At 48.5% G+C, this 13,460-nt stretch overlaps 4 protein-coding genes across 4 annotated transcripts; 2 read left to right on the top strand and 2 right to left on the bottom strand.

Moving 5' to 3' along the window:
* Positions 1 to 752: 752 nt before the first annotated feature.
* P175DRAFT_0430538 (uncharacterized protein) lies at positions 753 to 1,558 on the bottom strand (the record flags this gene model as incomplete). The annotated part of the gene is made up of 2 exons (XM_040893429.1): positions 753 to 1,273; positions 1,330 to 1,558. 2 exons carry the CDS (start codon positions 1,556 to 1,558, stop codon positions 753 to 755), a joined length of 750 nt encoding a protein of 249 aa, XP_040756408.1.
* A 991-nt stretch (positions 1,559 to 2,549) lies between these two features.
* Positions 2,550 to 3,608, top strand: zrfB (low-affinity Zn(2+) transporter ZRT2; the record flags this gene model as incomplete). The annotated part of the gene is made up of 1 exon (XM_040893290.1): positions 2,550 to 3,608. One exon carries the CDS (start codon positions 2,550 to 2,552, stop codon positions 3,606 to 3,608), a length of 1,059 nt encoding a protein of 352 aa, XP_040756407.1.
* A 1,930-nt stretch (positions 3,609 to 5,538) lies between these two features.
* On the bottom strand, positions 5,539 to 6,856 carry P175DRAFT_0498115 (uncharacterized protein). Its single transcript, XM_040896433.1, has one exon. It carries the CDS (start codon positions 6,793 to 6,795, stop codon positions 5,716 to 5,718), a length of 1,080 nt encoding a protein of 359 aa, XP_040756406.1. The 5' UTR covers positions 6,796 to 6,856; the 3' UTR covers positions 5,539 to 5,715.
* Positions 6,857 to 12,916: 6,060 nt separating this feature from the next.
* On the top strand, positions 12,917 to 13,198 carry P175DRAFT_0427161 (uncharacterized protein; the record flags this gene model as incomplete). Its single annotated transcript, XM_040893219.1, has 2 exons — positions 12,917 to 13,004; positions 13,086 to 13,198. 2 exons carry the CDS (start codon positions 12,917 to 12,919, stop codon positions 13,196 to 13,198), a joined length of 201 nt encoding a protein of 66 aa, XP_040756405.1.
* Positions 13,199 to 13,460: the final 262 nt, after the last annotated feature.

The raw sequence follows: 13,460 nt of genomic DNA, 5'->3' as shown, positions 1-13,460 counted from the left end.
CCGCGTGAAACTTGAAACGTTGCATGTACTCCGTACGGAGCTATGACTTGCATGGCAACATGCTCCGTAGTTTATGCAGCAACCCGGGGCTTAAAATTGATGTTTCAGGAGCTGCAGTATATGTAGTACAGGGTGATGATGATGGTGATAGTCGGCTTCAATTCAGCTTTCTATGTAATGTTCAGAGAATGCGAGATATAGAAGTTTGGTAGGTACTGGACGTAGATATGATTCCCAGTCAGGGACATAAGTTTCCTGTGGAGCCAATTCATGACACCCAAGGTAGCACACGCAAACCACACCAGACCGACTTCCAGGGGAATCCAAGTTCCAGTTACACTTGAGCCTATGTCCAGTGGTGCAGGGAACAGTTTCAGCCTACACTCGTTAACTCACTCCTTTCTTACGAAAGGTCATCATATGATTTCGGTGTGAAGCCAACTCTTCTGCAAGGGGGAGATTCGCAACAACCCCCGTGTAACTGTGACCGGGTGATGCTGTTTCCGGAACATACTGATGCTCTCACCGGAGCTCCCGCGAAGTAGCGAGTATATGGCTCTCGAATCCCGAGTCTTGCTCCCTGATGACTAGGATATTCTAGTGCCTCAGATACTAAATTCTGTAGAGTTGATTTCCACCATGCCAGAAACAAACCGCTGATAGCGACAGCGAGACAAGGTACTATGGTTGAATCACAGAAGAGTGCGACGACATTCGGCATGGAAAGCTCCGCTCCCAGATTATTGCACCTCCTATTCTTCATCCAGAGTCCCCTGAGCTTGAGTGGATATCCACTCTTCCATTAATACTTGACGCGTAGGTTCTGACGGGGCCGTCTTGGCGTTCTCTTTGCCCCCCGTTCGCGTGACAAGCAAGCACAGCATCCACCCATAGATGTTGAAGCCTTCGTAATTCGTCTTGAAACGCATCTTTTTATCATCCTCCTCTAATGATTGGCTGGGTGATTCGCCTTTCTTTCGTTTGGTGCGTTGGTTATCAAACGTATTGTCTTGGTGATTCGACGCTCTTGTGTCTTTGCCAAGTGCATTATCTTCTTCCTCAGCATCTGCGCCTGCTTGTGGAATCGCATCCATATGTATCTCCGACTCGCTATCACTCTCGATTAAGATCCCAGTGTCGGCATGTCTATCGGCTCCAGCGGTGGGTCTTGTCTGCGCTAATGTATTCTCAGCTGCCTCAAAGTTTTTGTGCTGTGTCAGAAGTGAATGACGAGTATGTGATTCACGAAGAAACAACGAGACCTCAAAGTCCTCTGCATGCGGTTAGCAAAACTAGTACCTAGCTACGTCAAGTCAAGTCGAAACGCACCTTCAGCCATCACATCCTTAACAGGTCTTCCCTTCTTCCGAGTAAACAGCCTCTCATTCTCCTCTCGCAGTTTAGGAAGCACCAAGGGTCGGATGGCGGCGAAGATGCGGGGGAGAACAGGGTCACGGGTGTCGAGTAGCCATCGCGTGTCTGAGGGGTTTTCCAGGTAAATCCTGCATTCCAGGACAGTATACTTGCTGATTCTCAGATACCGCCGGATCGGTGCCATGAGTACAGAGGTCAAACGGAGCTCGTGTTGTGATGTTTCCTCCGCAGGCCAGCAAGCATGATGTTGACCAAGGATGTGCATAATAATGACTCTCCGGGTTACATAATCCTGGGATAATATTTGTATAATTCTCACGTGATAAACCCCACCAAGCAGGAAAAACTCGACCAATCAAAGGCCATGAAAAAATAAAGTACGGTTCCCAAGGTCCTCAAAACTCCTCCTGCCTGACGTCGACACCTCAAAATTGTCCTCCAAGGTCCCCATCCCGCTGTCACCCCATCTGCCTACTGAAATCTCTAATCCTCGTCTCCGGCCACCATGGATTTGAAGTCATTGCTCTCTCTCTCCCCTCCGGTCCGTGTATCAGTTCGCCTTGCTTCTCCCCGCTGTCGTTATCGCAGTTCTTCTACATACAGACGCTAGTCGTCCCTTGCAATTCCTTCATTCAGCGGTCTTTTTTTTCCCCCTGGGCTAGTTACAGGCCCTCTGTGGTAATTGCGTTTTGTCATCCCACCACGGCAGGCCACAAAGGTCCTCAATCCGCCAGCATTAGATCCTCTTGTTTCCCTGTCTTCACAGCGCTTATAGGCCTGGCACTTTGCCAAGCTGATCGAGGGGACCCTGTGGACGCCCTTTAGCCCCCACTGCACCAAGACTGCGCGGGAGAAGTTATGGTATAAGAAGGGCGGGACAAGAAACACCAAGATTTCCAAGCGGACTGATATTCAAGATTATCAGGTTGGCCATTGCGGACCTCATTCTGTCTTCCACGTGGTTTTGATCCGACCTGCATTCCTACTCGACTTGCTCTGCAGTATTATTGGGTCGCTCCTTGCCTTGAGAAGTCTATTGGCCCTTGCTTGGCCTCTCTTTTGCCTATTCGGTCAATTCTATCGAAAGAGCTCCCTACTATTCAGTCGATCTTACCTCAACGCGTCTTAGTCCGTTTGAGTGGTCTATACGCCACTTTTACCGCATATCGGGCATCATGAATCCACTTCTTGCTCTTCTTCCTCGAGACGAGGATGGCAGTCAGCCTTCCTGTGATACAGGTAACGAATATGATGGCCGCATGGGACTGCGAATATCATCCATCTTCGTCATCCTGGTTGGCTCGACATTCGGTGCTTTGTTCCCCATTCTTGCTCGAAACTACCAAAACTCCAAGGTCCCGGGATGGGCGTTCTTTATCGCCAAGTATTTCGGCTCCGGTGTCATCATCGCCACAGCATTCATTCACTTGCTTGGTCCCGCCGAGGACGCTCTACGAAATGAGTGTTTAACTGGCCCAATCACCGATTATTCTTGGGCGGAAGGTATTATTCTTATGACCATTGTCGTCTTATTCTTTGTCGAGTTGATGGTCATGCGGTATGCTCGCTTCGGCGTGGGCCACGCCCATGATATGGAAGACCCTGCCTCTCATGAGGAGATCGAGAGGCGCAGTGTGGAACGAGTTGATACGAAAAGCCATTTTCCAGGTGAAGATCACCTTGGACATTCTCGGGAACATCATGACCCCGAGCTGGGTGAAAAGAACTCTTCCCTGGAGGAATACGTGTCCCAGTTGACCTCTGTCTTCATTCTGGAGTTTGGAATCATCTTCCACTCTGCCTTTATCGGCTTAACCCTGGCCGTATCTGGTTCGGAATTCACAACCCTATACATTGTTTTAGTTTTCCATCAAACTTTCGAAGGCCTAGGTCTAGGGTCCCGCCTGGCGCAGACTCCGTGGCCTCGCTCGAAAAAGTGGACGCCTTACATTTTGGGGCTGTCATACGGTGTGACGACCCCAATTGCAATTGCCGTCGGATTGGGTGTGCGCCAGACATACCCTCCCGAAGGTTTCACCACTCTGGTTGTCAACGGCGTTTTTGATTCGATTTCGGCTGGTATTCTTATCTACACAGCCCTTGTGGAGCTCATGGCCCACGAGTTTATGTTCAGCACCTCCATGCGCAAGGCTCCCATTAAGACGGTGCTTGCTGCGTTTGGTCTCTTGTGTCTGGGCGCCCTGTTAATGGCGCTCCTTGGTAAATGGGCCTGAGATGCTATAGTGAGGGGAAAATCTGTCGGGGTTTCTTTTTATTGTTCAGGATACATATATGAGTAAATATTTAGAACACAAAGCAGGATCCGGTAACATATTTTGGTAAATAGAGCTGGTCTTTTAACAATACACCAATCCTTCTGCTAAGATTTCATTAACTCTCTTTTATTTCCCTTTTTTTTTAATTCGTAAGCTGCATTTCAAGATCCTACCTTACTTCTGTACCTACTTTGAGTCATGCCATCTAGAGGACCATTTCTTCGTTGATATACAAGGGGTGAGAAGAGAGACCTCATGATTAGCCATAGTTATGCGTAATCTCTAGGCGAAGGCTCTTGCTGATCAGCCCATTTTGCCTCTCCATGCTGCATGCTGGTGTTCCTGGGAGCGAGGAGCAAAGGAAGCTAAAAAAAAATAGAGACAAGGAGGTCTAGTCTAGTCTATTGTATATATGGATTTTACCCCACTTATGAATGAACGACCTCTTGTACCAGAAAATCAAGCGTTATAGTTTAGTCGGTCGGTTGAAATGCCTAGGCACGCGGGGAATTCGGCCGGTTCCATATATATATATATATGATGTAACCTTCGGGGGAAGCCCCAGTCGAAGTGCTAGACACCTATACTACTTCTATAATTTTGATAAGTGCAAGCTCTGTGTCTAGATATCTTTAAAAATTCATAGTAGTCTCTCTGCCCAGCTTTCCTCCCTGATCTGGAACAAGCTAAAATCAGCAGGCCTACTCAACACTGCCTGTGTACCGAACCTCTCCCCCCTCAATTAGACTTGAGAACACTGCTGCTCAGCCAGACGGAAAGTGTAATCGTATCGGGATTTTCACTGAGCTTGAACAACGAGGCAGATCTGAAAGGATGGTTCTGCATGCTCGATCCAATGTCGAGCGTCATGCCTGAGTTCGGTGTCGCTTTCGGAATCCCCACCCTCAATGCGAACTGTAAAGTCCTCGCTGTTTAAGGGGCCCTAGCATCCATCTGACTGAGCAGCAGTGTCCTCAAGTCTAATTGAGGGGGGAGAGGTTCGGTACACAGGCAGTGTTGAGTAGGCCTGCTGATTTCAGCTTGTCACAGGTCAGGGAGAAAAGCTGGGCAGAGAGATTGCCGTGAATTCTTGAAAGCATCCAGACATGGAGCTTGCGCTTGTGTGCACTTGTCTAAATTATATAAGTAGTACGGTGCCGTTTCGGTGTTTCTCCAGGGTCAAAACCCCCCTCCAGTAGTCCCCTGTTGCTGCTGGACGGTATTAGTTTAACGACGACAGACAAGTCAGTGCGTGTCTGGTGCTTTGTGATGTTTTGTGCTGGAGTGAGTGGAGTGTGTCTTTAGTAATATTAAAGAACCACAGATATCCCGTCTGTTCCGATTCTGGCAACCAGCTCGCCTTCGATCTCCTTGAATTGTCCTGTCCGGTCACTAGAAGTGTTCGGTTGTCGGGAGAAACGAGGCGGCGTGCTAGTATTGTTGGATGTCAGCTTTGGCCGTTCAGCTGAAAAAGGGGTCCAGACAACCATTTCTACCTGATACAGTATTATTTTTGGTCCACACCCCCAGGAGTGAAAGACTGGTATTTCCGTCCTGAATTGGGATACTCGCTAGATAGCAGTAACGCGGATCAGTTTGAGGCATCAGGGTTGAAATATGATAAACGGTAGGAAGCATTCAATTTGATGCCAGAACTAATGAGATGGGTTGCTGAAGATACAGGAAGCTGATGGGCAAATTGACGAAATAAATAAATACTGTGGCCAACGTGTCGCTAAGCGTTTGCTTGGTGGTGGTGGAAGTGAATGGAATACATCCCAACACAATCCATTCATTACCTATTTATATCTAAATTGAATAGGTACCTTACATCTCTAGTAGGATAGTGCTTTTATAAATTTATTAGCAATTTGGAACCAAATAATAAGCATGAATAAATGCGATGTATGTAGTAGTCACCAAAGTTGGTGGATGGGTATCACATGTAGTATTTACCTTCTATGGGCATCATAACGGGTAGCATCTGTATATATATAGTACAATCAACCCTCCTATTCTATCCACGAAACAGGTGAAACAGGCAAAGTAAACAGAAAGACAAGACCTAGTCCATGGCATCAAGGCTATTCTCGCTTGTCTCTGAATCGTTCTCAGAAACAAGAATCCCCACAAGACACTCCCCGAGAATCGCATCCCAATTCACCCATGGGTGAATCTCCATAAACAGCTTACCCGAGTCCTTACCAGCGCCTCGGAGCAATTCACCTTTCCCGCCTGGGTGGAACGGAAGATACGGGGTGATGTTATAGACCTTGCCTTGGTATGAAGTCCAGGCATCGGTGCCCTTCCGCCCGTGCTGCGCCTTGAGCATCGAAGGCGTCACACGAATCAGGGTAGGGGGCAAATTCGCGCCGCGGAGCTTATTGTTGGGGTTGGAGGTAAGTGCCGCCCAGTCTAGAGGTGAGAAGCCAGGCTCGAGAATCGGTCTTTGCGACGATTTCTTGGATGGTTTTAGGACTGGGATAGGCGCGAGAGTGCTACCCGTGGGCCGGCTGTTCTGCGGTACTCTGAGGGATGCTGCTGCGGACGGGGGAGGGCTTAGAGTGCTATTACTGCTGGGTCTGCCACTTATTTGAGGAGGATATCGTCCGGCTGTTAGAGCTAAGGGCGCGGATTGTGGCTGCTTTGAGGTTGGTCGTAGTCGCGACGGAGGCGGGGGAGGGGGCATTAAGGAAGAGCCGCCCGTTGCGGGCGCCTGCGATGGTGACATCTGGCTGGTCTGGGTCATGGTGTCTGTTGGGGCGAGGATGATGGGTGGTGGGTGCATCGAACCGTTTGGCGTTTGGGGTAGATCTGCTGCTGGTTCTTTCACAGGAATTTTGTCGGTGGTGTTGTCAAGCTGGAGAGAGGGGACTTGAAGGGATGGTGCGTTCGATGCGGATGCCTTTGGGGTCGTTTGGGACTCCTCCACCCTTTGGTCTTCCTCGACCAAAACCTGTGAATCATTTATAATATCATTTTTTGTCTTTTTTTCTTCCGTGGTGCGAGTAGGGAGTTCTTTCCCGCTGGTTGATTCCGTTCGGGTTGGAGGGGTGGGTAAGCTGGGGAACCAGGAGGCCGGAGGATGTCGATAGAGCAGGAAACATGTGGTCGCAACAAGTGTGGCCACTCCGACCCAGCCCATAACGGCCAGAGAAAGATGACAAAATTGGATTTGGGGAGGGAGAGAGCGTATGTGGTTGTTCCTGTAGTTTGACTTTAAAAATAGGAAAAGGGTAGAAAATCCAGTTGGCCCGTGCATGTGACCATTCATCTCCATGTTCTAGATTTCTCCATAACTTATTATCATCATCTTGCACGTCCCTTGATCTTTTCATGGAGCAGTTCCAAGTCCTCCCATGTATTCAGTATTGGGGGTATCATCAGTACCGTAGTTTATATTGTCGAAGAATCATCACCTCAATATAAATGGATCCAAAATGATTGTCTACCCATGGCTTTGCTTGGAGCATAGTTTGTCTCCTTTCCAATGGGATCCCGTTCTTCTTCAGCAATAAGACCAATAAAATGTAATCCTGCAGACTCTATCTTCATATTCTTTCATCTACTCAACTCTTATGTCTCACTGTAGTCCATGATTTGCTTGCGATGTATGTCACCTGACTTCGCGACAAAAGCGTGTTCCAATATTTGGACGGGCGACGAATTTGACGTCTATCAACTACGCGTCCACCACATCCCAAACTCGCTCATGGATCCTCTAGATCTAATTCTAAATGGACTGAACTCCGCCCAGAGGGCTGCGGTAACTTCTCCTGCATCTATTTTACAAGTTCTCGCTCCCCCGGGATCTGGGAAGACGAAAACATTAACCTCACGCGTCGCCTATCTCCTCGCCCACCATGGATACCGCCCACAAGACGTCATCTGCTGCACCTTTACCATTAAAGCGAGTCGGGAGATGCGAGAGCGCCTGTCCAAATTAATAGGTGATCAAATCCAGTCGAAATTAATTTTGGGTACATTTCACTCGATCTGTCGTAGGTATTTAGTGGTGTATGGGCATTTGATCGGGCTGCGGAAGGGATTTGGAATCGCGGATTCGAGCGACAGTTTAGCTATTATTAGGGTACGGTTTCAAACATGGACGACATGTTCAGGATTCAGCTTGGCGTCGTGCTGTTTGTTGACAATCTGCAGAGAATTGTAAAGCGTCTACAGCTCGGGATTCAGCCAAACACCGCGAGGTCACGCATATCCCACCAAAAAGCCCAGGGAGTGTCTCCCGATGAGGCGGCGGCAAAATACAACAAGGAGAGCAAAGTCCTAGAGCACCGGGAGTTTGCCCAAGTATACCGGGAATACGAAAACGACCTGAAGGCCTCCAATTTACTCGACTACGATGACCTACTGTTACGATGTGCGGAGTTACTTCGGAAACATCCAGAGTGCGTCTCTAACGTACAGTCAGTTCTTGTCGACGAATTCCAGGATACGAATCACATACAGTATGAGTTGATGAATCTCCTCGCGTCCCAAAACAGGCGGATTACGGTCGTTGGGGATCCTGATCAGAGCATCTACGGGTTCCGTTCTGCGGAAGTCAAAAACCTGTCTCGAATGCAGCGACTGTATAGCAACACGGCAATTGTGCTCTTAGAGGATAACTACCGCTCATCGGGCTCTATTCTGAAGTCTGCTCAGGACGTCATTGAGCAAGATTCATCGAGACCGGCTAAAAAGCTGCAAGCAACTCACACCGTTGGAACGATGCCCGTGCTGCGCAAGCTGCCATCCGCCAATGCAGAAGCTCAGTGGATTGTACTTGAAATTAAGAGATGTATAGGGCTGACAGGAAAGCTGCTGAATTATTCCGATTTTGCAATATTACTCCGATCTGCCTCCCTGTCACGACAAATAGAATCCGAAATGGGGAAACAGGGCATCCCGTACAGAATGGTGGGAGGTTTGAGGTTTTTCGACAGAGTGGAAATCAAGGTCCTCCTAGACTATCTACGAGTCATTAGCCACCCAGGAAACACCGATGCCCTCCTGCGCATCATTAATATTCCGTCCAGGAAGATCGGTGAGGAAACTATCAAGTCGCTGCTAAGTAGTGCTGGGAAGGCCAACAAGCCGCTTTGGGAATTTATCAAGGATGTAGCCCAAGGCCGCAGGTCGACTGAGAAAACACTCGCCAAACCTACTGACCAAGGACTTTGCACCCTGGTCGGCCTGATTGAGTACTGTACAAAGAAGCTACGTGAGTGTACCGATCGCTCAGCGCCTCGGAAGCTCTTGGAAATCGTGATTAAAAAACTCTCCTTTCGGGAATATCTTACAGCGACTTATGGCACGAACGAAGAGAATCGATGGGCGAATGTCGAGGAGCTTCTGAGTCAAGCAGATGACACAGCTGCATCCGGGCCTGAAAATGGGCAAGATGAAAATCTCCCTGAGATCCAGGGCCTTGTCCAACAGCAAGGCCACCCTGGAGAAGAAGCTTTATCACATTTTCTGGCCAACGTGGCACTCTCTACCGAGGTCATCTCCCAAGAAGGTGCACAGGGTGAAGAGCAATCCCAGGAGAAAGTTACTATTTCCACCATCCATGCGGCAAAGGGCCTCGAATGGCCTGTGGTATTTGTGCCGGCGGTTTATGAAGGCATCATCCCTCACTCACGTGCAGAGGACTCAGACGAGGAACGACGGCTGCTATACGTAGCTATCACCCGAGCGCAGGCGCTGCTGTATATGAGTTATCCTCTTCGACAAGCCCTAAACGGCGAGGAAACCAGTGTCACGCCATTTCTCTCGCAGAAAATAATAGCCACGCGCCTTCGCATGGCTGGGCCTAGCCTGAGCGAGAAAATTGTCTACGGCATTGCGGATATCCTGGGACGACCTCGACCGTCAACTGCGGCAATAATCGAGGGACAGATGTCCCTTCCTTCCATATATGACGATCAGTGGACGGAGGACGGCTTGGAATCGCCGGATGCTGTTATTCGGTGGGATGGCTCTCGAGCCCTTGAGGGCGAGCCTTGTAGCAAACGACGGCGGTATGATCATGAGCAATATTCGACAACAACAACAACAACAGCTTTCTCATCCACGTCGTCGTCCACATTTACCATGAACGGATCTAAATACTTGGTGCCCACTACCATGTCTGGATTCTCGACCGCTCGCGAGTACATAGCGTCGAACTCGTACAAACAGGAAGAGGCATTGAAGTCAGAGACTGTGAGCAGACCGAAACCCACAGCAGGCGGCGCCCCAAGTACTCGCAAGCCCGATAACCGTCCGCAGAAACGCATCTCGAGCTTCTTCGGCGGCCAGCCTTCATCCCAGCCCCAGGAGAAGAGCGGCGAATCGAGACGAGGAGAAGGCGACCAACCACCCCGAAACCGATTATGCAGCACAGGACATGGCTTCCAGAGCGCGTCGTTGTCCAATGCAAGGCTGGCAGGCGCAATCCCCACGCAGTATTCTGGCCATCGGCCTCAAGCCCAACAGTTGCAGCCGGCGCGGCCAATTCTCGAACCTTCTGATCCGAATCGCTACCGGTGGTTGGCTGGGGCCTCAAAGCCCACGGAAAAAGAGATGTTGCGTGGCGATCAAGCGAGCAAAGAGATCATCATCAACAAGGGCGAGGATCAGAGGGGGTGGGGGGTAAGCGAGATTAATACTAGCTCTACAAGCACGGTCGGGACAGTCAGACCAGCGACCACGTATCACACTACTACAATGTCGCGGCTACAGTCGGGCGGACCGACGACGACGAGAAGGACGCTGGGGATTCGACGAAGTATGAATGGATGGGAAGAACGGATGAGGCGGGAAAACAAGTAAAGCCAGCAGCTAGCATTCGGGTGGCGGCCCAGAATCGAGATCTGGCCCCTACGGAGTACACTGGGAGAGGCCGCCTTCTAGGTCTGCCGTCTAACGTACTACTCCATCCGAAGCATAACAAGTTCTGTGAAGGATCAATGATCGTCGCCGGGGATTTGGAGGCCGCTTCAGAATAATAATGATCTCTCTATTTACCACTAACTAACCCATTAACTATAACTAGTTACTTATAACTAATCAACAACCTCAACGAATTCAATGACTAATCATGCAAGTCAGACCTAGTTACCGTCCAAAAAATAATCACCCTGTCTCTCAATTAGTATTTCCCAGTGCTAACTGGTTTTTGGGGGGGGGGGAAGGGGGGAACAAGGGAGAGCCCTTCATGAAACAGTAGATGCTTCTATAGAAGTCCATGTGGACTTGGCTGAGGGTCCAGACAAAACGCATAATTGAAACTCACTCATCACAGCGGTCTAAAAATATAGGTACTTTTTTGGGGGGGGGGGGGCAAGTTGATTTCAGAGTACAAGTAGATATTGACTACGGAGTACAATACGGAGGGAGTAAGTACCTGGGTCCTGGCCAGGTACCGGTACCTCCCTAAATCCAGGTACCTGCCTAGGTACTCCGTACAGTGTATGGAGCTCACTAGGGCATCCCCGTTGCGGTGAGCATGTCTGCCCCCCCTAAACAACCACTCATGAAGAAGCCTTGTTATCCGTACCTACCAGGTAAGTGGTACTCTCTAGTCTCTCTACCGCCCATCGTGGCAGGCACGGCTTTCAGGGTAGGATCTACGAGTGTAGTAGTGGCAGTCCTCCCTTCCAGACGGTTCTGTCAGTTGAAAAGCAGGAGAGTAGTACAAGTAGTACAGTACAGTACTCCGTAGCAGGGAGAGAGCATCCAACAAGCAAGCTGTTTTCCCGAGGTCTTCCGTCCCACAGAGGAAGAAATGAGGCGTTGTACGGAGTGAGTAGTTTAGTTGGCTCCTCTCTTTGCTTTTTTTTTTTTTTTTTTTTTGCCTTCTTAGTTGTTTCTCACCTGACCTGACCTGATATGGGAAATTATCAATCATGGCCTTGTCTTAGTTTATTGAAAATAATAATAATGCTAATAATATGATAATCATAATAATCAGACACAATGGATGGTGCCATTCATTTCCTCTGTTGGCAATACCTTAGCTTCTAAGGCAGCTAATAATCATACCTGGCACTAAAGTAGGCGGTGTATGCCTTAGAGAGTTGGCAGGACACGACACGTAGGCTTAGTCATCCGAAGCGAACTGCGCTAACTATCTCTGGACTAGTGCTGTATGACTGCCTGGGTTGGGTTTAGCTTTGTTTACAGCCCAGTACACGTACAGAGTAAATTAATTACCTCCAGCTTTTGTATGGAGATGTGGTTCTTTAAGAGAGGAGGTGGTGACTACCTAGGTAGTAGAATCGCCTGGCTGTGTGTAAAATACAAGAAGAGGCCTCTGTGGCCGCCTTACTCTTGGAAGCAGCTGAGATACCATCATCATACACCACCTATACGGAAGGGAAAAAGCCGCCTCGAGATCCGCCACCTTATTCCAGAGGAGCAAGTTACAGCCTCGAGAGATAAACACAACCGGGAAAGATAGATAGTCAGCCTCATCTTGCGTGTGCAGATATGGTACGAAGTATAGAAGCCTAGACGAGAGAGGTATCTAGGTAGAACAAGGCGAAATATATCCATGGATTTACAGACACTGACTGATCTAATCATCCAGCGATCAGTGATCCAGGATCAAGATAATCGTTTTGATAGCATTGGCCCTGGCAGCAGTAGTGGGAGATCAGGCTTGGAAGCGAGATGAATTGACTTTGTATTCTTCTTGTCTGGCAGAAATGAGAAGGACAGAAAGGGGATAATCATAATATTAAAATAGTTGATGACGTTGGTTAGAGTATCCGGAGTACATCCACCCATCTGGATCGATCTGTATGTAGAAGAGGAAAAGAATCCACAGTTAAGCCCTTCTTGGTTAACTAGAAAGAAACATGACTGATCTAAGTTCTTTTCTAGAGCTAATTTAGTTTCCTTCTCTCCATTCCCTCATCTGGATCCTTCGTTATTGGATTTGATTGAATTCCTTATACCTCGCTGGTTACTCTGTACAATACAAAAGCCTCTTCCCATCCTCACTGACTTTTCCAATTCCTCTCTAGCATCCTGTACTCTCCCATCATCACTCCAACAATTTAAATCCATCCCCTATCTTCTCATCTTATTATTATTATCATCATCATCATCATCATCGTTGAATTCCCTAGTTTCTAGACTGACTTCGCCACGATCTGTCCATCTCTATATATATAACTAGTGTATATATATATCAGGTCTCTTGACCCTTTCTACCTGAGTCTCATCATCAATTTCAACCCTCTTCAACATCTTCATAATTCAATTGTTCATTCAACATGCCTCTCAAAGCCAACGAGTCCAATTCCACTCTGTCCAGCAGTGGCAGTAGCGGTGACCAGGTGGTGGTGGTTGCCAACATGCGAGGTATGTCGCTACGTCTCTAGTCTAGATCTCTCTTGACGGTCTCCAAAACCATTGCTCACAGACAGCTGGCTGCATCTTTAGGGTCTAATCCTGTCCCACGCAAAACACAACCTCCGGTCGTCATCCATAACCAAGGCGGTCAAATCTACGATGAAACACGACCGTCTGATTGGGACAAACAGCGGTGGAAGTAGATTTCTCATCTTTTCACCACTGCCACCTTTTGACCTTGATATATCTTTCATTTTCTTCTTCTTCTTCTTCTTCTTCTTATTTTTATTATTGGTTCTTTTGATGGATGATATGGCACCCTATTGTTTCATGGTGTCAAGCGCTGCTGGCAGCTGCTGGAGTTACAGAACTTGTCGCCCTATCCGCGCGGCTTCATCCAAAAGTGAGGCGACCAGATCGGCGCCGGCATTTCCCCTTCATCATCACAGAGAGCAGTCTAACTGC

This window comes from Aspergillus ochraceoroseus (assembly GCF_002846915.1).
Source record: "Aspergillus ochraceoroseus IBT 24754 chromosome Unknown P175scaffold_1, whole genome shotgun sequence".
Taxonomy (NCBI): Eukaryota; Fungi; Ascomycota; class Eurotiomycetes; order Eurotiales; family Aspergillaceae; genus Aspergillus; species Aspergillus ochraceoroseus.
Note: the sequence above shows the minus strand (reverse complement) of the source record. Positions and strands in the feature narration are given on the sequence as shown.

Coding starts and splice junctions, on each gene's coding strand:
- P175DRAFT_0498115 (XM_040896433.1), bottom strand. CDS start 6,795: ATGGGCTGGGTCGGAGTGGCCACACTTGTTGCGACCACATGTTTCCTG.